Source organism: Falco biarmicus, chromosome 4 (assembly GCF_023638135.1).
Source record: "Falco biarmicus isolate bFalBia1 chromosome 4, bFalBia1.pri, whole genome shotgun sequence".
NCBI classification, from domain to species: Eukaryota; Metazoa; Chordata; class Aves; order Falconiformes; family Falconidae; genus Falco; species Falco biarmicus.
In genome coordinates, this window is record NC_079291.1 from 63,191,447 (window position 1) to 63,215,840 (window position 24,394).

The 24,394-nt window shown below is 46.1% G+C and overlaps 1 protein-coding gene and 1 long non-coding RNA gene across 4 annotated transcripts in view; one reads left to right on the top strand and one right to left on the bottom strand.

Moving 5' to 3' along the window:
- The first annotated feature begins 124 nt into the window (after window positions 1-124).
- On the top strand, window positions 125-10,049 carry TINCR (TINCR ubiquitin domain containing). Its single transcript, XM_056338275.1, has one exon. It carries the CDS (start codon window positions 8,377-8,379, stop codon window positions 8,638-8,640), a length of 264 nt encoding a protein of 87 aa, XP_056194250.1. The 5' UTR covers window positions 125-8,376; the 3' UTR covers window positions 8,641-10,049.
- Window positions 10,050-20,653: 10,604 nt separating this feature from the next.
- Window positions 20,654-24,394, bottom strand: part of LOC130148981 (uncharacterized) — an 80,119-nt gene continuing 76,378 nt past the window's right edge. For all 3 annotated transcript variants that reach the window (XR_008821735.1, XR_008821734.1, XR_008821733.1), the window contains 2 exons: window positions 21,500-21,784; window positions 20,654-20,882 (listed from right to left, as the gene is read on the bottom strand). This is a non-coding gene — a long non-coding RNA (uncharacterized LOC130148981). The remainder of the gene's footprint in view (window positions 20,883-21,499; window positions 21,785-24,394) is intronic.

Sequence of the window (24,394 nt, forward strand, 5' to 3'; positions counted from 1 at the left end):
GCGTCTGTCCGCCCGCCCTTTCCCGACAGCACCAGCCCCTCCACAGACCCTCGTTAACGGCAATTAAATGATCCCGGGCTTCTCCCCCCACCCCCCGCACCCCCCCACCCCCCCCCCAGCCCCGTATATAAAACAACGCTTGGAATTTTTAACAGGGAAACAAATGCTGGCTCTTCCCGAGCCTGTGTGCGCCTCGGCACACCTCATACGATAGAAACGCGCTTTTTCTCCTAGAAATCGCCATATTTGCCTCCCCTTCCCTGCCCCCCCCCCACCCCCCGGCATTTTTTGTCTAATTCTGAGAGGAAAACCACACAGGTTTCAAGCCTGCGAACAGGTTAAGGAGTAGAGGTGAGGAGGCAGTACATTAACAGTGTGGCTGCACCAGCAGAAACGCCATTAAAAACAAATAAACCATATTAATCAGCATCATGGCCTGCATCTCCCCATGCCCCCCTCCCCTGGGAGCCTGTTGGCTCAGCCCTGCTGGGGGGGCTGTGGCTGAGGTGAAAGCCTGGCTGCTGAGGCAGGGACCGCCACGGCTCTTGGGTCAGCTGGCGCAGCACAGCCGTGGTGATGCCCACTCGCTTTCTTCATGGCAATATACACCTTTAACAAGTTTCTTCTGCTGGCTGCAACCCAGCGGTCCAGCTCGCACGCTGCTCCTGTGGAGTTCAAACCAGCTGGCCGTGTTTTATGGCTCCTCCGGGGCTACCTTCCATCGCACCTGCCAGTGTGGACCCCCAGGGCTGTGCCCGTGGCACCCACCCGCACTCCATGAGGGGTGGATGTGCCACAGGCCCTGTCTGTAAGGAGCCGGTTGTGGGGTGCAGCTTTAGAGCCACATCCAGTCAGGGAGGAAGGGGAGTGGGGAAGGGCGGCGTTAGCCATGTCTGAGCCAGCATGTGTAGGAACTCGTGTGATGGAGGCAGATGCAAAGCCATGCACGCCCCTCCCTGGGACTACAGCTGTGTGTATCCTTCAGTGTGTGTTTCGAGCCGTTCCTGTGGCTGCTCTCGCAGCCTCTTTATAATTTCTGATTGCTGAGAGGAGCAGAAGTGGCTTTCCAGCCAGCTCACCAGCTCCTCTCCTGCTACAGGCTGGGGCAGGCTCAGAATCGGGGCTGGGGAAGCAATCACTAAACAAAACCCTTTTGACTTTGTATTTCTACTGCAGGAAGATAATTTTTCTCATCAACCCCACTGCATGACTCTGGGTCACATTTAGAAAAGAGTATCAAGGAACATGTCACCCTGTGTAGCCCTTCAACCAGGTACATTCCCTTCTTCCCCTCCCTGCTTCGCTAACTGGAGAGAAATACCTGAAGAATTCACTTTGCTCCTGCAGTAATGATAATCCTGTCACTCACACAGCCTCTGGCTTTCATTAGCTTGGGAAACATGAGCGACCAAGAGAGGAAGAAGAGCCCTCCAGACCTTTTCCTCTTTTGGGCAGGTGGGAAGGCACTTTACAGGCTGTAGGAATTCCTTTGTTTTCCCTTTTGTTAGAGGGATTGTTTGGGCCTAGGCAGGGCTTGGCAAGGTTGGGTGTGTAAATATGAGAGGATACCAGAAGGAAATGAAGCTGTAAAGTGGGATTGTTGGAGACCATGCTCATTTCTTTGGCAGCACGCTGCATGGGAAGTGTGTTGCAGCAGGCATTTGAACAGGCTCGGGGGTGCTTGGACCTGTGGCCTGAAGTCTGGCAGGTCTCAAAATTTTCTATGTTCTCACTTCTTACTCCTTTTTTATTGTGCAGAAGTTAGCTGGGACACACACCATATCCCATTTCACTATCTGGGAAAAGTAGATACTTTATATCCCCGTTTTCCTCCCCAGCTCCTCCTCTGTTCTAAACTCCCGGTCACAAAACATCACCTTCCCCTCTTTCACACTGACCAAGCTCCAACTCCTCCTCATATGCAAAACTGCATGTGTCAAGGCTAGAAACGTTTCCAAGCAGAAGAAAGAATCCTTTACCCAGTTTCCTCCAGTTTCTTAATGTAAGTATCTCCCAATAGACTACTCTTGTAAATTTTCTGTTCTACAAACCATATAATACGATCTATCACTAGCAGCGCACTGTAGCAAAGGTGGCACCAGAATGAACATCAAACTTGTCTCTTCCTGGCGTTTCCTTTTAAATGACAAAATCTGTAAACCCTCATATCTCACTGAATTTCTTTCTCACATCTCACTGGATATCTTTTCTTTGTGGGTTCTCCCTGCAGAGCTGTCTCCCAGCGTTAAGGGTATGGCAGAGCAGAAACAATCTGTAATACCCTTTTCCCAATACTTTCTTATCAAGTATCCATTACTCACCATGGAGGAGGACATGGTACTGGGCTAGGTGTGACCAAAATGGTAGATCTACTCTTCCCATGCTTAGATCCGACGGGAGTTTACCTCCTTTCTTAAATAATCCTGGTTATCTGAATTTTCCAACAGGGTCTTGAACACCCGAGATGCTGAATTGACAGTTTTGAATAGGATGGCAGAATTCACTCAGTACCTGAAACATGCACCTGCTTGGGAAGCCTGTCTTACTGCCAGTATCTGGTACACCAGGAGAAAGCAAATCCCATCCTATATGCATGTTAACGTTCCTGGCTAATACAGAATGGAGTGGAAAGGATGTTAGGAGGATCACCAGCCTCTATCCAAAGACTTTTGCTACCCTTCCCTTCTCTGGGCTGGTTGTATTGCCTTCACTGGCAAGACCTATACAGTCGCAGAGAAGGATTTGCCTTTAGACTACCCCCTCTTTGGTTACTTTGCTATTACAGTCCATTTCTGGGCCACAGTGACAGCTTTAAGTACTTCCTTGCCATTAGATGGCAATGTAGATCCACAAATCCTCTTTCTTCCTTGAGCCCCTGGAAAATCATCCTGCTGCTGGTGGAATGGCTGGTAGAGCCTCAAATCTTCTATTTCCACCCACCTCACCTTTTAAGACTGAGGGATCCTGAATTTGTTTTGCCTGCAAACGAATAGAGCTGGCTGCCTGGGATGCCAGCTCCTCTGGAGTCCTCAGTGGCATGAGCACTCACTCTCTCTCCATCTAAGGCCCTCCTTAGTGCACAGAGGTCTTTTTTTATTCTTCCAGAGATTAATTCATTTGTCTCTTGTTTTGCTTTTTCCACAAGCGTTTTGCTGTCTTGCTTGTTTCTCAGCTTATTGCCAAACCTGGCAGGCAAGTGAGTCATGGGCTGCTGCAGGCCAAACCCTGGAGGATACAGACTTCCTAGGGTCATGAATCTCCCATCTGGGAAGTTATAAAGAACTGCAGTGAGAAATAACTACCACCGCAAAATGCTTTCCTCCATATCCATTTTTCAGCTTTCCCATTGTCTGCACTTGACTGGTTCATTTAACATGTGCGTTACTGGGTTTTTTCCCTTCACATTTCCTTTTCCACCAGAAAATGACACCAACTCACATCCAGCTTTTGCTCAGAAAACTTGCAGGTTCATTTGTGTTCCAAAACCAGGCAAGTATGCTCCTTCAAAGCAGAATATACATAGCTTTACTCTGCAGCCTGTTTAAGTTCAATCCTAGGCCAAACAGAGTCCACCGGCTCCCAGTAATGCAATATTGATGCTGGGCAGCTAGCCAGGGAAGTTGCAGGGCCTTTTGGAGTCTGGTTTGGACACTGCAGCAGGATCCGTCTGACTTGGTAACTTCAGCTTTGTTAGTGGCAGAAATCCTCACTTGTACCCAAACCAATGAAACTAGCATCAATCCCCCTTTTTGTGAGATCTTTTTTTAAAAAAAATCTGTTATACTGCCAGAGCAGATGGAGAGCTCCTGATTGTGGTCTAGAACAGGGCAGGATGACAGGGATGTTTTCCCCTGTGCCAGGCAAGGGTGGGAGATTGTGGCTGGGTACTCAGTGGAACAGAGGCCATTTGGCCTGGGAACACAGGACCCTGTAGCTTGACAAGCAGATGACAGGGCAGGGTCAGTGCAGAAACTGTCACCTTCCCTCATCACTCACACCTCCCGTATACCTTAATATAAGCACCTTTCAGCTTTTCTGGATTTTCAATGGTCTAAACAATGAAGATTTTTGCCCTAATCTCCAGGAGAAATGCTCCTCCATCATAGAAAGGCTCTCTTTATTCCTGGTGTGCAAGAAGTTAACAATATTCCTAAGTATTCTTGCAGATGTGAGCAGTATGCTGTAGATAAGTTATATCAGGAGAAAGTGTTATCGCTTGGGCTTACATATTTTGTGCTTATCCGTTGGACTCTAAAAAGCTTTTGCATTTAATTACCCATTTCTCAGAGCATTTATTAATAATTTATGAGTGCTTTGTTAGTTTGCTGTAGATTTAACTTGACATATAATGTGAGCCCAGCCATTTAATAACCAAGCACATCTGAGGAAAGCGCTGGGTGACAGGAAAGGCCTTACTCATCCCTGCACATAGTGGTACAGCTCTAGTGGGGGCCTCTGGGTACTTCAGGAATATAAATACTAGTGCCTTAAGCTGCCCCATCACCCAAGATATCTGGGACGCTGAATGAATTAGGTGACAAGATGCATATTGGGCTGGAGATTTCTAACCTTAAGTTATCACTGCCAAGCTTCGCAATTTGTCCTGCATGGTCATTCACTTCCCAGCCCTGTGCTCCCCAGCACCTAGTGCGGGTCTCAGAGCTCACGATGCTGCAGCCTTCCCTCTGTACCATCAGTTAATGGAGCAGGAGGAAAATCATGGGGTAGAGAATGTGCCCACCGGCAGAACTGTGTTCTTAGGGGAGCTTAACAAAAAGCCTCTCTCCAGTACCCAGTGTTGCACAGTTGCAGGCGTAAGCATGATCAACCTGACAAGGGCAGTCATCTCTCACACTTCATCCCTTGTGGTCTATCTGCTCTCAAACACAAACTCACCCCAAACAAACATCAGAGGAAAATCCTCAGTGTTCAGCATTACTGACTGCAAGCCCTGCAATCACAGAGCTACAGAAAACAGCAAAGTATCTTCCTTAAACAGAAAGACGAGCACTATCAGAGTGGTTTCCTCAAAGACTTACAGTCTCTGCCAGAGAAATCAGGGTCAAATTTTCCCCACATATTGCAATTTCCCTACAATTGCTACCAGGAAATAAAGAAACCTTTATTTCCTTATAGAGCATCATCCCACTTCTCCTCTGTTGTCCTCTGCAAGGAGAGCAGCACAAGTAGCAAAACACAGCCACTGCCAAGCAAACCCAACAAAAAACCCCCCAATATCTAAGAAATGAGTGTCTGTATTCTGGCATTATAAGGAGACCATATAAGGCCCAGGTTGATCTCAACCACCTTGAGACATATTAATGAAGCACCTAATTTAGGCAGGTGTTTCTCTTTTGCTCTAGTCAATGGAGTAAGGCAGCTTTGAGAACAAAAAAGGAGACAATGTTTTATAAATGCTGTTGCTTTATTTCTTCCCCCCTCTAAAAAAATAATAGCCTACCTGGGTTCTAAATTGCTTTTCAGGCTTCCTTAATGAATGCTTCTCTGAATGTCTGCATGTCTTCCGTTTGCCCTCAATATGGGCAAAAGCCTAGGTCAGTAAGTTTTTATTTGATTTGTAAATAATGCCAGAGTGACACATTATCACAGATCCTCAGAACTCTGACTCCATGTCTTGTCCTCCAGATATGACATGCCAGAGACATCATCCACGTAGGCTGGCAAGGTGCAGGGTAGGGGATGGAGATTAAAATAACTTTGAGGAAAGACCATCTAGAACTTTATCCTGTACCTCTGTTTAGCCCACAAACCATCAGAAGCTGATGAAATAATTGCTCTGGACAGGTAATAAAACATCCTCCAGCAAAACTAAGGTACTTAATATACTGCCCATGTCAATTTCCCTTATTTCTGCTGTCCTCTTCCTTTTAATAATGGTTTAATGAAAAATTCAAAATTAATTGGAACTGGCATTAGACATTCACATGTTCCAGGGAGGTCTTCACTGCTTCAATATTTCATAAGCTGACTTCACTACTATGCTTCTCCTTACCTTGGATTTCATAGGCTAGAATATCATCTCTTTTCACAAAATGAAGGCTCTCGATATGGGCAGATAGGGGTATGTGAGAAAAGTTTGCAACCACATTATAGGCAAAGAAATAAAAATGATAGCTGTGTGTTTTTCTTCTGCCACCGTCCCCCCTTTCTATGTAACGATAAGCATCTGAGCCTTGACTGGAAAGAGCTGTCCTAAAAATAAACAGGAGCTGTCTGAAAGGTGTCTGAGGGAGGTATCTGGCAGCTGTCAGGCTGTCACGTATGCTAGAAGGATGGAGCTGATGGACTTGCTGACACCAGACGGGCTCTGCTGAAATGAGAATGCCTTATGCTTCCCTTGGCACTCACTGGGCAAATTCTGTTGGCCGGAGCCATCAGACCTCAGTGCGTCTGGGGCTTGCTCCAGTTCTGGCTGCCGTCAATGAAGAGTCTGCCCTTGGATGGCAGTGGGAATTGGATCAGACCCTTGCTTTACACCAGGGATGAATTTTGGCTCTCCAAGTGAATGTCACCCCAGTAGAGAAGGATACACCAGGCCCCAGGCTTCAAAGTTTCTGTAGGTCTCTGAAAATGAGACCTCTCACTGAGATGCCTAGATACGGGAACTGGAGGCTAACCTGTAACATTTTTTGTTATAACAGCCTTACACCACTCTATGTCTCAGTTTCTCTTTCTGAGGTGGTGGTGTCCTGTCTTCAAGAAGATCACTGATGTATCTGTACACCCAGGCATTTTTAAATGCTTCCAGACTAACTACTGTGCTAAAAGCTGTTCCTAATTCCCACAAGGCGCTTAATGGACACGTTATCCCATGCAGCAGTCATGAGATAAGCAAAAAGAAACACAAAGGCATGACATTACTCACCTTAAGCCTTTGCAGCAACTCAGTAGCAGAGTGAGTGGCCAAGAATTCTAGTCCCCACCAAAGCAATCATACCTTTACAGTGACTGAATCTGGAAAGAAAATCTTGCTAGCAGAAGCTTCAGTCCTTCTCAAGTGCACAGGGAAATCACTGCCTGTGGTGTAACTGAAGATACCTGCTGCTGTTCTTGGCAGAGATGTAATGTGCTGGGGAGGAAAAAAGAAGGGAGGTGCGAAGATAGGGTGGAAACCTCCTTGTTTCCCAGTGGAAGAGTGGACACCTCTCTTGTTCTCAATGGGAGCTGACTGCTGCTGTATCTGAAAAATCTGACTGTTTTGTTATCTAATGGCCAAAAGCAGCCCCTTTTTAGTGAAGAGCAGACTCTGAAGTCAACTATCTTGCAGTACATTGGTCTGAAAATACCGGACTGTGGTGAGAAGAATGGACAAGGGAATTAATTCCTATAGGGCTTCAGGAAATTACCTATAAGATAAGAAGGTGACTTGATCTTTTTGAGAAAAAGAAAGAAAAGACTTCCTTATCTTGATGTTTGCTCTGAAGTATCATCTTGTGACTGCCAGAGTCTGCCTTGCAGGATCATTCAATTACAGCTGGCTCTCATGGCTGGAATCACTTCCTTCCATTTGGAGGTATCGTATTTACCGAAGTATTGCTTGTTCCTCTTGGTATTCTGAGGCCTCTGTTGCTGCCTGTTTGCATGATGTGCCTGCAGCCCCGTGATGCTGGTCCCACTCACGTGGTAGGGCAGGATACGATCAGCCCTTCAATTAGGCAGGGATATGAAACGAAGAGGAAATCAAGATGATGAACCAGTGAGGAGCATGTGTGAGCCAATATTAGATATCTGATGGTATCACAAGCAATGAATGAGTCCTACCCCTTCTGCAGGGTCCAGTCTGTATGCCTACAAGAACTATATAGCTCTCCTACGGGGAAACTGCCCTGCACTAATGATCAGCCTGGCTCTGGCTCTCCCCCATGAGGAATTTTTCACTATGCAGAGTGCTTTTCTTCATCCACATTAAATAGCTGTGAGGTTCCTCAACACGTACTTTGTTGAACTGGTCTACTCCACAGCTGGCAGCTTTTTAGAACAGGAGACATGAGGTTACTAAACCCCATTCATCTCTCACATGTACCCACATTTCTAATGGCTATGGAGATCCAGCTTTAAAGTCCTCTGAGAGCTACTGGAATGAAGAGCACTTTGTGAAGACATTGTAATTATTATGGGATTTAGGGGTGTGTGGAAATGATTCACGGAGAAGTTTCCCAGCCAGCAGGCTCCTCGAGCCAGGTGAGCTCTTCCCTGGAATGTGAAGCATGCAGCGCAGCAACTGGGAGGAACAGGTTTGGCAGGACATTTTAAGTTGTTCACGGCAGACAGCCTCTTCAGAGCCACATCCCTGCTTTACCAACCTCCCAGCTGGATGCTCCGCTCTGCCACACTGGCCTGGGTGAGCTGGAGAGGATGGACACACTGCGAAGGAGCCTCTCTCGCTGGAAGAGGTACCACATTAAGGTGCACCTGGCTGATGAGGACCTGATGATGCCCTTGACAGTCAAGCCCAGAGACACAGTGATGGACCTACGGGCTCACTTAGTACGGGAGGGTGTCACTTCCTGGAAGAAGACATTTTATTACAACTCCAGGCAGCTCGAGGAGCACGAGACTCTCAAAGAAGCCAATATCCAGAATGGCTCTGTCCTGCTTCTTGTCAGCAACAAAAGGTAGGCAGCAGGGGTGGTGCAAAGGAAGGGGAATGCTCTGTGTATCTCAGCCCCTCGGGACACTCTCCTGTTAGGTTTTGCAGAAAGCAAATCAGGAACTCAAACCTTGGGAGTTTCCAGCAGGCAGACTAAGATTCAAGGCTTTTCATATCCAGACATGCTGGGTACATACGAGCGGTAAGAGGAGGAGGAAATCTGGTTGATGCTGCCTGTCCTGTCTCTGATCAGGTCTCACTTTCCTGACTATGTGGCCAAGCATAGAGGGAGAGATCAGATGTGCAAAGGGCAAGGGAGATTGTGTGACATGAGGGAGTGCTCTGGGAGCCTTTCAGCCTCATTCTTTCTCATTGTGTCTGGCTCTCTTACTTTCTTTTTAGTACATACTTTCTACAAGTATTTCAGGGTGGCGCAGTCCTGCTTTGACAGGGAAGAGCTGTGAGCTGCCAGCTTACAGCAAAGCACAATGAGTCTGGACAGACATGGCAAGAAGCTGCAGCTTCCCAAAATGTGGCCAGATCACAGCAGAATGGACGGTGACACTAGAGACACCCAGGGCAGCCAGTGCAAAGAAGATCGATCAGGGCAAGTATTATTTTCCAGTGGGACTGAAAGCTGGGCTAATGGTCCTGAGACCCACTGGCTCACATGATCGTTTATATTCAGTGGGGTGAATTTATGCCCACTTGTGCTGTTTCTCGTAATGCCTGGTGGTTGCTACCAGCAACCAGATTAGTTCTGTGAAGCGTTTTGGGGATACTTGGTAGAAGAGGTGCAGAGCAAAGCATGGGTGTACTGTGTCTAATTCAGCTTTCTAAATCCTGAGCCCTCTGAGTTATTTGTCTATGTTGATCAGTTTCCCCTGCAGAAAAACATGCACTAAAGACTTCAGTTCCTGATTACATGCCACATACTGGAATGGTCCTATTTTCCAGTCCAGAGGCGGCTTGAAATCTCACACAAAGAAGATTTAATAAAGCATTTCCTTTCAGAGCTCAGCCAGACACAAGAGATTTCACGTCACTCAGCTAACTGCAAACGCCAAGTCACCCACGGCCCCTTTCTCCAACATCTCATTTCAGCTCACTGATTAACTTGGCTCAGCTCCTCCTTTTCACCTTGTTTCTAACAGCAGGAGCATTTCTACTTGTTGTTGTTTCTAGTGTTTATTTTCCTAAATTGTACAGTCTGAATTTTTGAAAGCAAAAAAGGTGTCAGAGGGACTCAGTTGATGGAGTGCACATATTGACACTTTGACAGATGCTCGATTTCCGTAACATGCCATGCACCTTCCCAGATGCTGCAAAAGCAGGGTGTAACTGCAGCAATGCAAAAATCACCAGGAGATCCTGTCACTGGTGTGTGGAGTTCAGGATGCTCACCTGAAGTCACTAGCTGTTTTTGAAAATTTAGAGCCTGTTGCTGAAAGTCCCTGCTCCATTTTTGTGAGTACATGAAAAAGGGAGTGGGATTTCTAATATTCTTTTCCTTGAATTTCATCAAAACCTTCCTGGCTGCTAAATAAGCACCTTTGGCTAATCTCTTATTTCTTCTCCTGGAGCTGGGTGCGTTGTGGGGGTTGGACAGCTTCTCCCTGAAGTCACATCTCTCCTCGAGTTCATGGACATGAAGGATAACCTCAGCCATTCCCAAAGTATTTTGTGTGGCATGAGTGTTAACTGCCCAGGTATTGGGGATACATTTCTCTAGAAGCTCATGGGGGTGACTGAGCTATTGTTGTAGCACAGTCCCCCTAGATACTTCTGAGATGTGCTTGCATGTGGCTTGGCAGTTATCACCCTGCTCAGTACATAGTCCTGGGCTGAGTGCAGCCTCTGTGACTCAGCACCACGCTGGATCCCCAGCACGCAGAGGGCTGGTTTTTAGACGGCTTTAAGACTTCAATCGGGAGTTAGGAAATAGAGTGGGAGAAGGAAGATACTGCATTGCAACTGAGATTACAGCATCATTTTGAGCCTTAAGATTATTTGGCCAGATCTTTAGGTATTATTAACCAACCCCCATGTTGCTCCAACAGTGTCTGTGGAGATACGCTGGTCTGCATCAGCTGGGTGACACTGTGCAACCTTGGGGAATATGAGGAGAGTAGCCTATGCAGTGTTGGGACTGTCGAGGAGCCACAGGAGAAGAGAGGAATAGAGAACATGGTGCTGAGTTTGGCTAGCAGCCCTGAGGATTTAAAAGTTGGTTTTAGTACTCCACTGATTCAGTAAAGTATGGACATCAAAGGTCAGCATCTGCTTCTTAAGTTCTCCCAGAAAATCTTGGTGTCTCCTACTTACTCTTTTGTACTGAGATGCCAGCCAAGCAGAGGTATATTTATTCCAAAAGTGGAGTTGCTCTGATTGCCAAGGTCTGCAGCTCAGTGTCATGCCTATAAATATTATGGTCACTCTGCATGCTATGTGCTCCTACAAGGGGCTCACGGGACAGTTTACTTTGAACCAGAGAAAACATGAAAACGACCCTATTTATCAGGTGTGTCCGTCTGTCGTGTCCACCCCCCCCACCCCACCCCACCCCCCAGTTCTTAACACCTTTGTAGATAATTGGCATTTAGCAAAGGCCAAGTCAGCATTTCCACTTCTCGCTCGTGTTTTCTGGGGTTTATAACTTAGTAATAAAAATTCACTTAAGTCTGTAGCTTGGCAGGAAAGGGATCAGCATACCAGCTACTGCTGAAAATTTATTTGGACCTTAGTGTTTAAAAGTTCGAGCAAGCCAATTTGGAGTTCAGTCAACATGACCTCTTGCCTTGGGAAAACACACTGGCAGGCCAGATCTGGGGATATCACATCCACTGAGGATGCAATTCCTCCTTGTGCAGAGCTTGTTAATCACATTATTGCTGCACTGACTGAGATTGCAATCCTGTTGCAGCAGAAGCCGAGCAAAGAACATGCAGAAAACCATTTTCTGCCCTAGAGAGCTACAGATTACAATAACATGGTTTGTAAATGGGTAAAACAAGCAAAGCAAGACTTGAAATGTGAACGAACAAGTAGAGAGAGAACCCCCCCTGCTCAGTGGCCTTGGGCCAGCCTGTGGTGTTCAAGTCATTGGTGCCCAACGCAAGCAGACCACCAGCGAGTCTTGACATCAAAAAAGTAGCCATCCAGCACAGATGCAAGAGCATCCACAAGGGCACGCAGCAGGCTGTTCCAAATGCCCAAGGCATGATCAGTCCTGGCACTGTGGACCACACCACGGCAGAACCTGTTTGGCTTGCTCTGGAGGTGGTGCAGGGCCCCAGAGCCAGGAAGTTGCTTGGCTGGTCTGGTGGTGATGTGGGAGTTCCTGAAACTGGCATGACTCTTCCCAAATTTTGTCTGCCACAGTGAACCGCCCGACTGCATGCTGTGGAGCACCAATCAAAGAGACCTCCCACGGTGTAGTCAGCAGCAGTGCTGGATAGCAGGCATATGGCATTAGCTGCTCATTGTTGGTAATTTGTTGGCTGCATCTTGATTTGTTCCATGTTAGGTGGAGGGTTCTTGTCTCCAACTGGTAAATCCACCGCTTAACCCATGAGCTATTCCAAACAGAGGATGTAAATGGGTGATCGAGCATGATTCCTAGATGTGCTGTGTGCCTGTCACTGACCGCTCCTAAGGATGTATGGCTCCAGCTGGATGTGGATGTGGTATAAGCACAAGCACACCAACAGCCTTTGCACTTGGTTTCAGGCTCCTTTCTTGCGCAGTCACCTCTAGCAGTCAGTCAGACAAGGTCTGTACTAATAAATTAACCAGTGCCTGGACTGCTGCTGGAGTATTGCACTGCAGCACTGGCCCAGTCCAACTGCATTTCAGAAGACAGCACGGGCCAGGGACTGTTCTTTATGGGCTGTCTGGATGTGACCATGCAGCTTTGGAGGGTAAGAATTTAATATGAAAACACTGGCCGTTCTGTGCCAGCTGTCTTCTTGATACAGAGGAAAATCTCAGGCACGTTTAATTTACTGGCATAGACTCAGCCACAGTACACGGGAGCCCCTCAGTCTTTTGGAAGCTGAGGTTCACTGAGGCCAAGCAGCTATTGTTATCATATACGGCTTGCCCAGAGAATGGAGTTCAGTAAGTCATTGGTGAATAGGTTAAATAAAGTAGATGCCGGCACTGAGTTTAGCAGAAGTCTATTATCTAGAATCTATTGGTGTTGATTTTCTGGCCTGAAGCCACCTGAAAACATCTATCTCGGGGCATTAGCTCAGTTACCATAACAACTCATCTAGGAACAACTCCTGACAGCTCAAAGAACAGACCAAGGTCCCACGTGGTATATAAGCCACTCTTAGGTCAAGATAAGCACGCTCAGGATCCTCCCTCTTCTGCAATCCAGCCTCAGTGTCCCTGATGAGTGCCAGTGCTTATACATGCTTTATTATGCTTGGGACCCTGTTTTATCCTTCAGAGGCTGTTCAGCCTAGTTTTCCAGAGGTCCACCCACTCAAGGGGCTACCTCCTGGCAGAATTACAAAACCATCCATCTTTGGGGAACCTGGCTAACTCCTTTATTGGCATTCCATTTACAGTCTCTAATTTTTGGCCTCATAAATGAAAACTATGACTGAGCTACTTGCATAAGGTCCAGTTTAGCTGATACTAAGAAACTACTGCCTACATTTGACTCCTGTGATGACGTAAGGATTGGTGTTTGACATAGACATGTGGTAGTGGCTCACTGCAGGCTTATATTACTCCACTATCCTGTCACCCTTTCTCACTCCCACTGGAATTGCCCCATAAGAAGCAGTAACCAAGCACAGCAGATGATGTTGACTCTCTAGAAAGAAAAACCAGAAAAATAATGGGATCTATGGTTTGACCCTGAAAGCTGACATTACAGCCCAGACATGAATTAAGTCCCTTACACTGGGTTTCAGTGTGATTTTGTGATGCCTGCTCCTTGTGCTGACCCTCCAACTCCTGGGGTTGCTCAGCAATTACTCCTCAGCATGGGCAGGAGACTTTTCGCTCCCATCCAACTACTACAGACTTGCCCTGTTAAGCTTAGGCCTAGCAGCAGGCTCCAAGGCATCTCACAGTAGGATAACGATCCTTTAAATAGCACTGGGAGTCTCTCTTCTCAGGGAGAACTAATTAAGTTCTTCAGTACATGCTTAGACATATGTTGACCTGGTATGGCCTTAACAGGCCTGCTTCCATCTACCGGATAAATAACACTGGCTTAAAAAATATTCTCCTAGAGATGTGTTACTTAGGCAACAGCCAGGTGGGAGACTGACTTCATCTCTGCAGCTGAAGGTAGTATTTCTGTGTATTAATCATGGGCCAAGCTCTCTGCTGGTGTAAACTCCTTGAAATCAGTTAAGTGATTTTTAAGTTCCGAAAGCACCAGTGCAGTTCTCTCTGCTGACCTCTTGCAGTGTACAGGCCAGAAAATCACATCCATATTTAGCTCAGTTACTTACTGTTAAGTCCAAGAAGCTCATTTAACAAAATCAGAGGGCTGCATCAGTGGAGAACATGGTCCATAGGTTCTGAATTCTTCCCCTGTGCAGTTGCATGGGATTGCAGGAGATGAAACTGAGCTAATATATCCCATGGGGAGTCTGTCTTGGCTCTAGGCAAAGAATTAATGAATGGAAAGCATATCCTAAAACTAGGTTCTTTTCTGGTGTGATATGACACAGCTTCCTGGACTTATTTGTAGCTGTGCTGATTTATACCAGGTGAGGATTTTGCCCAGTTGGGATAAAGACCCTCTCCTGTGTCCTGGTGTTTTATGGGGCAGATGTGCTACAGGGTGGGCTCACAGCAAATCCTTGGCTATTACAGTCCCCTGAAATTTCCAGTGAGGAAGCATGTGCTGGAACATGAATCCTGTTCTGGGTTCTGCAGAAAACCCAACCAGTGATTGATAATCAGCCTAAGTACACTTGCAGTGTCCTTTGCTAGGACCCAAGGGAAGACCCCATAAAGTCTAAACTTCTCTAAAGTCCTGATGAAATGTTTGCAGCACAGGCTCAGTTTCTTGTCTGCATAATTGCAAAGAGCAATTCACAGGAGTCAAAAGACCCAGCTTGGCTGGGTGGGGTGGCTGCCTGGTAAGGCGGCTGCCTACGGGCCATGAGTATTTTGGTTGCAGTCCAAGCCGTGATAATGAGCTCTCTAAGCAAATGCTAGCCCTGAAGAGGTACCCCTAGAAACTTGCAAGAGCTTCAGCCTCTGTTCTGGAGACTCCAGGGGGCAGCCCTAGATGATTTCTAAGGGTCTTCAGAGGAGTAACTGAGAAAGTAATCATACTTTTTGCTAAGTTTAAGTCTTCTATACAGGATCTGTACCCCCATCAGAAAATATTTATGGAGCTGTAACCCCAGAAAACCACTGTTTAGTGCTAATGCATGGGAGTGAGAGTGTTTATAGCAATTCAAGCTCTGTCTTACTGTAAACATCCTCAAAGTGCTCCTAAAGCTACAGGCTGCCCTTGTCCTAAGATGAAAAACGCATTTCCAGGAGCATGCACTAAAGAGGCAGAGCCTTGCTTATGGAAAAAGGCTTCCAGACAGTTGCAGATTATCTGAAGAAGGGTGAAAGCATCTTTTGCGGAAGGATAAACAGGTCTGAAATCCTGCAAGTGGCTTATCCTCAGCTATACAGCATGACTGAAAAAACAAAACAGAGGACCAGGTGTATATTCTCCCCATGTCAGGGTCAGTTGCCTCCCTGGTCAAATGCCATTTTTGATTGCATGTCTACAGTGCTCCAAGTATATGCCTCTTTCTTATTTAGGTAATGCCAAAGAGCACAGCCAAAGCCATGAGGGATGGGGAGTGTGACAAGGGCTGAAGGGAAGCAGATGGAAGAGAGCTTGGCTGTGGAAAGGCAGCCCAGCCACCAGTGTTTGGTAAGTCCCTCCCTGCATGCCAGCTCAAGGACTGTTCAGAAAGCAGCTCCTAGTGTTTTCAGCACAGTGCTCATGAATAATTAACCCAAACAAAACAACAAATAACGTTGCCTCATCAGCATGCCATGCGGTCTCAACTGCCAAAGGAGAAGTACGGGTAAGACTGATTCAGCTCCTGAGGGCAGCGAATCAGAGTGAAATGCCCATGAAAGGGTGACTTCTGCCTGGGTGATGAAGCAAGAAGGAGCTGAGGTCGACTTTGCTTAGGGCCCTAGATGGGGACATTGGACATTTGAGCCTCCTTCCAATTCTCACAGGATTCCTCAGTAAATCGGTGATCTTGGCCTACATTTAAGTCTGAGATAATTTATTCTTCCCTTTCTTCTACTCTTTGTCAATCCAGCTATAAGTGACCCCGGTTAGGGACTGTCTGGGCTTCTGAGCAGCTTCTATAAAATGGGGCCCTGATTTCTAAGTTGAAGGCTCTGTACAGCAAGGAAGCGGTAAGTGCACTATGGACAGTCCTGGAGCTTGACAGCCTTTATATATCCAAAGGACAGAGACTGGTTGGTCGCTGCTACAGCGACTATCTCACCTGACATTAGAGACCCACTGTTACATCAAAACTGCCTTATATTTGAGCCTGGGTTTATGATGCAATGAGCCTTCTTGTGTTGTTCTTTCACCTGTGTACCAGTACCCCCCCAGCTCCAATAACTTCTGAATCAGCTGTCCTGATTCAACCCAGCTCAATGGAAAGAAAAGGTCTTACAGACCCAAGATTCCTGCAGTTTTCATGAAAAAAAGCAGCTGGAAAGAAGGCAGACATTTCAAGTTAATATCCTACTGAAGGAAAGGTAATTACACCTCTTGCTCCCTACCTGTTTTAAGATGCAGTGGCCAGGTGACCAGCTGGCATTTAGATACCGGCAGGTCAATCAGCACTTGCCTAGCTTCAAGCCAGCTCCTGCACTTGCTGCCCCTTGCCTGTAAAGTGAGAAGCTGTTAGAAGAGATGAGGACTTTGCCGGGGAGGTCTGGAGGGGATAAGGGTGCCCTGGGGATATTACAGTGTGCTGGGAGCACCAAGAAAGGGAGAAAGAAAAAGCGGTTGTAATACACAAATCAGAAGGAGAATTGGTTTTGGCACTTTCCTGTTCACAGAACAACTTGATTTTTATGTTCAAACTTATTTTCAGGACAAAATGGATGTTTCTCTAACCATTACAGTACTTTCCCCAGAAAATCTCAGTGACTGGAAACTGTCTCACCAAACCTCCCAAACCTGCATTTTCTGTTTCTCAACTGAAAAACTCACCTTTCTGGACTTGTTTGGCAATGAGAAAACATTTGATTCTTTTTTTTCAGCAGAAGTGTTTGAAGAAATTCTATTGAAAATGGAGCTTCTTATTTTCCAGTTTTCCTTTTTTTTCCTCCTAGGAATAAAAATACTTCCCCAAGTGCTTCCTTGGACTTTGGACAGAAAAAAAGTCTAAGACAGACAAAGACGTGAACATAGTCACAGCTGAAGATCTTCCAGTCCAAGAAACTGAGACGGACAAAGAGTGGGATGGGATTAAGCGTGGGGAGAAGGAATGTGACTTTTCCCAAGGTCAACCAACCAGCCAGGCACACAGTGGAGAGTGTGCTGGTGCTGTTGGGTCAGCATTTCTGCCACTTGACCATGCGGCGCCTCTGCGTGTCTGTCTGTCCTGAAATAATGAGTTTCTTGGAGCAGAGCCAGTACTTCCCTGAGTGCTTGGAAAGTGCCTCGCACAGCCCTAGGTGCAGTCATAAATAATATTTTAAATGATAATAATAATATTCAAGTGGAGACATGCCACTGAAGATGGGACACACTCAGCAACAGAGTCCTAAATCTATGCCCCTCTTCTGGTAAAAGGTACAGTTTGGCTCACAAAGCCTGGGAGACCAGTATTTGCTTCTCTGGACCCGATAATCACAGTCTTTTGCTCTGCAGAAGGCAAAGTGACCTGAGTTGAATTAGGTCTAATATCTACTCTAACACCTCATGTCTGTAGCTGGCAGCTCTGGTCAGCTCTGGAAGGCTTTTTGCAGCTCAGGGGGATAGCTGGAAAGAGTAAATTAACTGTGATGGTGTGGGGAGCTGCCTGGACTAATGTTTTTTTCAGAGATAGGCTCTGATTGACACTTCAGATCTGCCTGACAATCTTTTATTCTAAGTGCAGTTGCTGCCCTTCTTCAGAGCAGGAAGAGCTGGTTTGGTTGCTGTCCTTCAAATGATGGATCTTATCACATGGGAAAAGGAAAACAAAACCCACCAAACCACCTGGAAACAGCCACAGGTACAGCATAAAAAGAGGTAAAACTAACTGGATCTATTTGAGGTATTTCTGTTTTTTCCCTCTATGCCATAATCCAATGCAAGATATGTGAGAATAGAGGCTATTCTCTGAGGAACAAGAGCTGACTGCTTGCTTGCTTTCTTTGACCGTTCATTATGTTGTTTTCCTTCAATAGATTTTTTTAATGCTTTGCATAGGACTGTGCAACCCTCCAGTGACAACAGCACTGGGAAGTCAGTGGGACAATCTCTTTTACTCACTTGTTTTACACTGCCTCTTCTACCACCTGTCCTCTCCACTCTGGTCTTACTCCTTAGTTTCAGGTATTCTTAATGCTTGCTAAATGCTGGGATCACTCTACTCAGCTGCTCTCAGAAGAGGTGACAGCCACTTTACCATGTAATTTAGACATTTGGGGTTTACCTGAGTCTGGCCAAGAAGAAGGTCGGGTCTCCCAATGGCCAGAGGCATGCTTCGAATCCTCTTCTGGATATGCACTTAGGTGGCAAAATAGGTCTCTTGCTTGAGATGTCCTGTCTCTCCTCACTCATATATATATAGGTCCATCAAAAGACAGACAGCCTCTTTAGACTGCAGAGTACAGGGCTATTGTTGTATGTCTAAATACCAGGAAAGATGCTGATAGTAAGAACTGCTCTGAAGTGGATGTTTCCCTTGCTCTCTGTGAACACAGGTGTGGACAAGACCAAGGACCAAAGCTGAAAGGTGTACCAGCTCCTGTCTGCGTGCCAGCCTGGGTATATTGCAAGACGGGTATGTCTACAGCCTTGCATGCTGCACCATGGATGGGATTTCTTCTTGTCAGGAGTGTTTGTCTTTGTGATCCTGCTATTGATGGGGCATCACAGCCTGATCACCAAAAGCACTGCTGTTCGCTGCTGATTCACCTCCACCTTGGAGCTGCAGTCAAGCCTTCCCAGCCAGTTCCTTCTCTTGAGCTTCGTGAGCAGACGACAAGCCCAGGCAGGCCATCTCCACAGCTGCTGCGCTGCAGCAAGGCAGCTCAGGCTGAGGCATGTTTCAGCAGCTCTTCTGTGCTTCTCCTGTACCCAAGTTGTGGATGCATCAAGTGTTTCAGTTTACAGGGCCATCAGCCTGGCAGCTTTCCTCAGCGCTAAATTTACTTTTTAAAGTTACATCAGTGTTGTACCCAAGGGAATGGAGGAACAGATGCAGCCTGTGAAGTCTGGCTTTAATTCACCTGCCTCATTTAATTTCCTGCCCTGCCTTCTAATCAATGACTCTACACTAGTGGCCCTGGGAATACAGAGGTTTTTCCATATACAGAATTCAACGCAGTGGTTGCGCTAGCTGAGCTCTCAGGGTCTCAAGGAGGCTGTGTCATGTCTCCTTTGAGGCTGCTTCATTATGGCTTTCTCTCCCTCAGAAGCACTTGCACACAGTCTCCAATCCATGGCAGCTGTACCACATTTCCTTACAGGGGCCCGTTGGCACAGGGCAGCTGTGCCACGGTAGCCTCTCTTAGTCTGGCCGGCTGTGTGGCATTCCCTCCTGGAAGTGTTCTCCTTCCAGGTGTTCCTGGTTTTCAGCCACATGGCTTTCTTTTCAGGGCCACATGTCTCCATGGCGGCTCTGCCATGCTACCTCAGACAGACTGCTGGGGCCAAATGTGTCTCGTTACCTCTCAGGGGCTCCCAGCATCACTGCAGGACCAGTGGTGCTTCGCAGGGGCTCCTTTCTCAAGGCAGCTGTGCTGACGTTCCCTCGCAGGGCCTTCAGGCCAGGCCATCATGCCACACTGGTCCTGTGGTGTGTCCCTTCAGTGAAGACAGCAGCACCATGTCACCTCAAAGGTGCTTTCAAGACTACGTTGCCTCAGACACTCAGGGCTGTCAGAAAGCCTTGATGAAAGGGTTTCTGGCACTTTTGCTTTGGTTAAGCAGGCTCCCACTGTCCTACTTTTTTTTGAGCTCATGTTAATTCCAGACAGTGCTGCCCAGTTGCTTAATCAGCTGGTGTCAAAACCCCGGGGAGACAGGAAGGCTGTCTTTGGCTGGTAGCACCTATTTTGTGACACTGCTGCTTTACCTTGTGTATTATAATCTGTATCAGATTGCTCTTTGCCTGCTAAAATGGACAATTAGGATCCAGTTGTAATGCAAATTGCATGGTGGAATAAAAAACGTGGGGAACAAAATCACAAATAAGTATTTATGTCAGCCTTTGTTACCACATGATGGGTCCTGCTCAGTTACTGCTTGCTGTGAAGCATCAGACAGAAGAGAACCTGGTGTGCCTTTGTGTTTTATAGGCATGAGCTGCCGAGCTGCTCTGTGTAAGACTGCCTTTAGGCACTCGCATGCCCTGATAATGTGTATGTGTGCAAACCTAACAGACAGATTGCCGCCTACACTGGAAATTTGATGACTGCCTTGTTTTTTCAAGGCTCTGTTTTATATACTGCAGGCCAAACCTGTGGGGTAATTTCCAGTCTCTCTGCACAGGGCTGAGATGACGTGGTGAGAGAAGCATAGAGATGCTGAAATTTCAATCTGCCACATAATGTGCTCCTAATACTGATAGCCTTGCAAGTGTAGTGTTGTCATTGGTGTTCATTGTTGTTACTCTTGTCATTGTTGTCTTCCCATGTTTGGTGCTGAATTGTAAATTGAGAGAAATATTTAAATTTGTGAAGGAATCTAAAGTTACTGTGGAATTAAACACACAGGAGTTCTGCAAATGCAAATGGAAGAGGTATGTCTTCATTTAAAATGGCAAGTCATACCAATGTAAAATAATATGATGGTGATGGAGCTTTTTTTACTGCGTATCAGCTTTGCACTTCCCCAGGCCTTGGGTAACAAAGAATCAAACTGCATGTTTTCACAGCAAAACTTATCGTTGAGAACTGGGGTGGAATATCCATGTTTATAAAGTGTTACAGCTGGCAGTTAGGAGGCCAGTGTTTTAAGGGTTGGCTGAGCTTGTACAGTACCTTGTAAGATCCAGAGTCAGCAACGTCTGTTCATATCCCATCGAAATGGTGGCTTCTAGAAGACAGTAAGAAATAAGAGTGAGAAGTTGTGAAGCCAGATGGATGAGGTGAGTTCAAAGTCCTCCTAGAAGCTATGGCAACATAGCTTGTGTATCTACTCAGAAAAACCTTTGCAACTACCACACATGACTCTAAATAGCCTTATTTTCCTGCTAGCAGTGAAATAAGCAGCTTCAATGGGGAGGAGTAAATCCATTTGATTGCACATGTTGCTGTGAATAACCCTCTTATTACTTATTAGTAATAACCCAATCTATTCCTAGCAGCATGAACACCAAAACAGACAGCCTCATGTGCCAGGGAACCATTGTATTGCTCCTAATGTTTCCAGTTACAACTGAACAAGGCGAGTTGGAAGGGCCTCAAGGGAGGAAGCTCTGTAGGAAGGAAAAGGCAACATGGAGAACTTGGGTTTATACACAATGTATGTGACAAATGAAATGTATCAGGGCCAATGTATCTTTTGAGGAAGACTTCTGCCAGGCAGGGCTAAGCTCATTCTGTTCCTGACTTTCTTCTAAGCTAACGCATGGTATTCATATGTTAGGTCATGAGATGGTGCAAGTGTTGGCTTGTTAGATCATCTTCTGAAGGGAAGAGGGGCTTCTATACCTTTGGTGTGGGTGAAGCAGCAGCTGTCAAGCTTAGGGCTCCAGTCCAGAACTTAGATGAAAATTCTCCATTAAAATCGATGGCAAAGCACCTGATCACTTCACCATGGCAGGGGTGTTCTCACACGGCAACACCCTGGGAAATCCTCCCTTGGAATAGATCAGATTCTGCTCTCATTTATGCAATTATAAATCCAGCATAGCTCCATTTGAAACAATTGTTTTCATCCAATGCAAATGAGATCAAGATCTGGCCGAGGCTGGTTTTGTACACAATGGAAACTGCCTGAATTATGGAAAACAGGAAACAAATCTAATGTAAACGTGAATGGAAATATCATACTCTCTGTTACATCAGAATAAATTGGAAGCAAGTCTGTTGATTCTAATGGAATTCATCTGGATTTACACCAGACTGTGGCTCAGCATTTGTCAGCTGGCTGCACACCGACATCAAAACGCAAACCTCATCTGAATAGCTTTGAACAGTTTCTTCCTTTTCCTTTACATTTAAGCAATTGCCTCTGCATCCTGGTAGCTGATTAGCCTTTTCAAATAAATAAACCCCATCAAACAGACATCAACAAATGAGCCTTGCTCTCGCTAGCATTTTCAGAATCAAAATGATGAATATGAAGTACTAAGCCTGGTTTTGGAGTCACTTAAACTTGCTCCTGTTTCTCTGTGTTCACAACGTACAGCAGCAGGATTGAGCTCATGGGAGGACAGACCTTAGCAACAACTATTCTGATTTCCCTGATGTATGTCAAATTTGTTGCCTTCTCACCAGCAGTGGTCAGGGCCAGATATTTCCTAGGATGCACAGAAGACCTTTCAGTAGATAAGGAAAATACTGTCATACTTCCACTCTTGGTGTGTTCAGTCAGATGGTCAGAACGAAGCCATAACCCTTCCCAACGGATCTAATAGGAAACTGTGCCATGCTCTGTTCCTGCAGGCAGGTTTCTGAGCTGCTCTGTGCCATTGTGCAGCTGGCCAAGGGAGCCTGTTGCTCATGGGAAACTCTTCATGGGGAAAGTGAGAGGGTTAGTTAATGTCTGAGCAGCAAATTTGACTCCCTGGATGAAAGTCACTGGAAAAGTGCAATGTCTGAATAAGAGCACAGCCACATCAGCCCCTTCCCTTAAATCTCAGTTACCCCTGCTTCTTACATAATTCAGTTTTTAATCTGTTGTTCATGTTTCCCTTTGGATAATTAGCAAAATGCATCTTAATTAAAACAAAGAGGAGGAGGAGAAGACACAAACTAAACCCTTAAGTCAATGGGATTTGGGGGCAGGGGGGCAAAGCCATTATTCAAGTACAAATCTTGCTGGCAACCAGGCAAACATGGTAATAACATGTACGGAGAGCATTTCAAAGGTGAGAGTTTTCTCAAAGCTGGATAATTGTTTGTCTCTACTCCTTTCTTTCAAGGGACTCGCTAGAGTCTGACATCTGAATACCACAGAGCTTGGCCTGCAATCAGTCTCCTGGGGAGAAGAGCTAGGGGAGCAGTGTGGTCAGCAACCCTGGTTTCTATTTCTCTGCCACTGATTTTCTGTGGGATCCTCAGGAAGTTAATTGGGCAAGACTTTCACAAGTGGCCCCCGTCTATGGTTGCTTTAACTTGTAGATGTTCAGCCTGAGACATGCACAATCACCCTTTGCTGGATTATTAGCAACAAAGCATGCGCGGATCTCAACCAGCATCTGAATGTGCCAGCCACTACCCATCAGAGTCTTTATGTTCCCATCTGTAAACTGTTAAAATACTTTCCTGATTTTATAAAGCTATTAAAGTCTCTCTAATGAAACAGAAGCTTTCAAAGAGCTGTAATTATTATGGCCTATTCTTGCTTAGGCTTATTCCGGCAGGTCAGCTGTGCTTAATTTGTGAGAGCTTTCTCATCACTGGCACTGCAGACCCTATGTGGCATGCAACGTCTTGCTGTCTTGTTTCTGTTCTTTACAGCATCACCTGGAATAAATGCCTGCAGCCAGGATGCACTTGACAGTTGTGCTGTTGATACACAAACAAAAGCTCCGGCTTACTCATTGCTCACAGCCTCCGTAACTGTGTCTGCCATGTACCGCAGGCTTATTTCATCCATGTCAATGAATTTGGCATGGGTGAGCTTGGAAGCAAAGAGAAAGCAGAAATGAGAAGTAACCGGGTCCCAGCCCAACCCCAGCTCTCTGCAAGAATGCACTATATGCAGTCATGAGCAGCACTGGACTGCAAAGTATATGTAATCCTAGGGAACCAGCTAAAGTTAATTTGTCAAGCTCCTTGGAGAGTCTCAGCAGCATCACTGCTCTTTACTCACTGCCTGCAAATGATCCCAATGCACCCGAGAATAAAGCCTGTGTTGAGGTGGGTGTAACAGGGCCACCAAATACAGAGTCAAGAGAGAATCACAACTGCAGAGACATTTTCTGCTCTAGCAATACAAGAAGATGGGGGGCAGTTATTTGTTTTTAGAAGAATAAAATTCTTTAGGCAAGAGCCTTATCAGTGGGAATAATTGTCATTTACCATTCACACTATGCAGTGGGGCATCAGGCCCAAGCTTGTAGCTACAACCTTTAGCTATAACTGCTGTGGACTGGACTGTGCAGAGCTTTACTGAGCGAGTAGTCACACTGATTTCAGAACAGCTTTCCCCAGGGTTTGGCACTGCTTTATGTGAGTATAGATGTGAGACCCTACACTTGATTCTGATCTTCCAGAAAATTGAGCCATTTTCAGTGGATATATGTCTGACTTACTTGAATATGCATGTGACGTGGCTTCAAAAGCTGATACAACCTTGATAAGATTGTCATTAAGTTATTCTTCTAATTAAACCCTACCTATATTGGGCAGAATCCTATCCATTTCAGCTTGGAGACT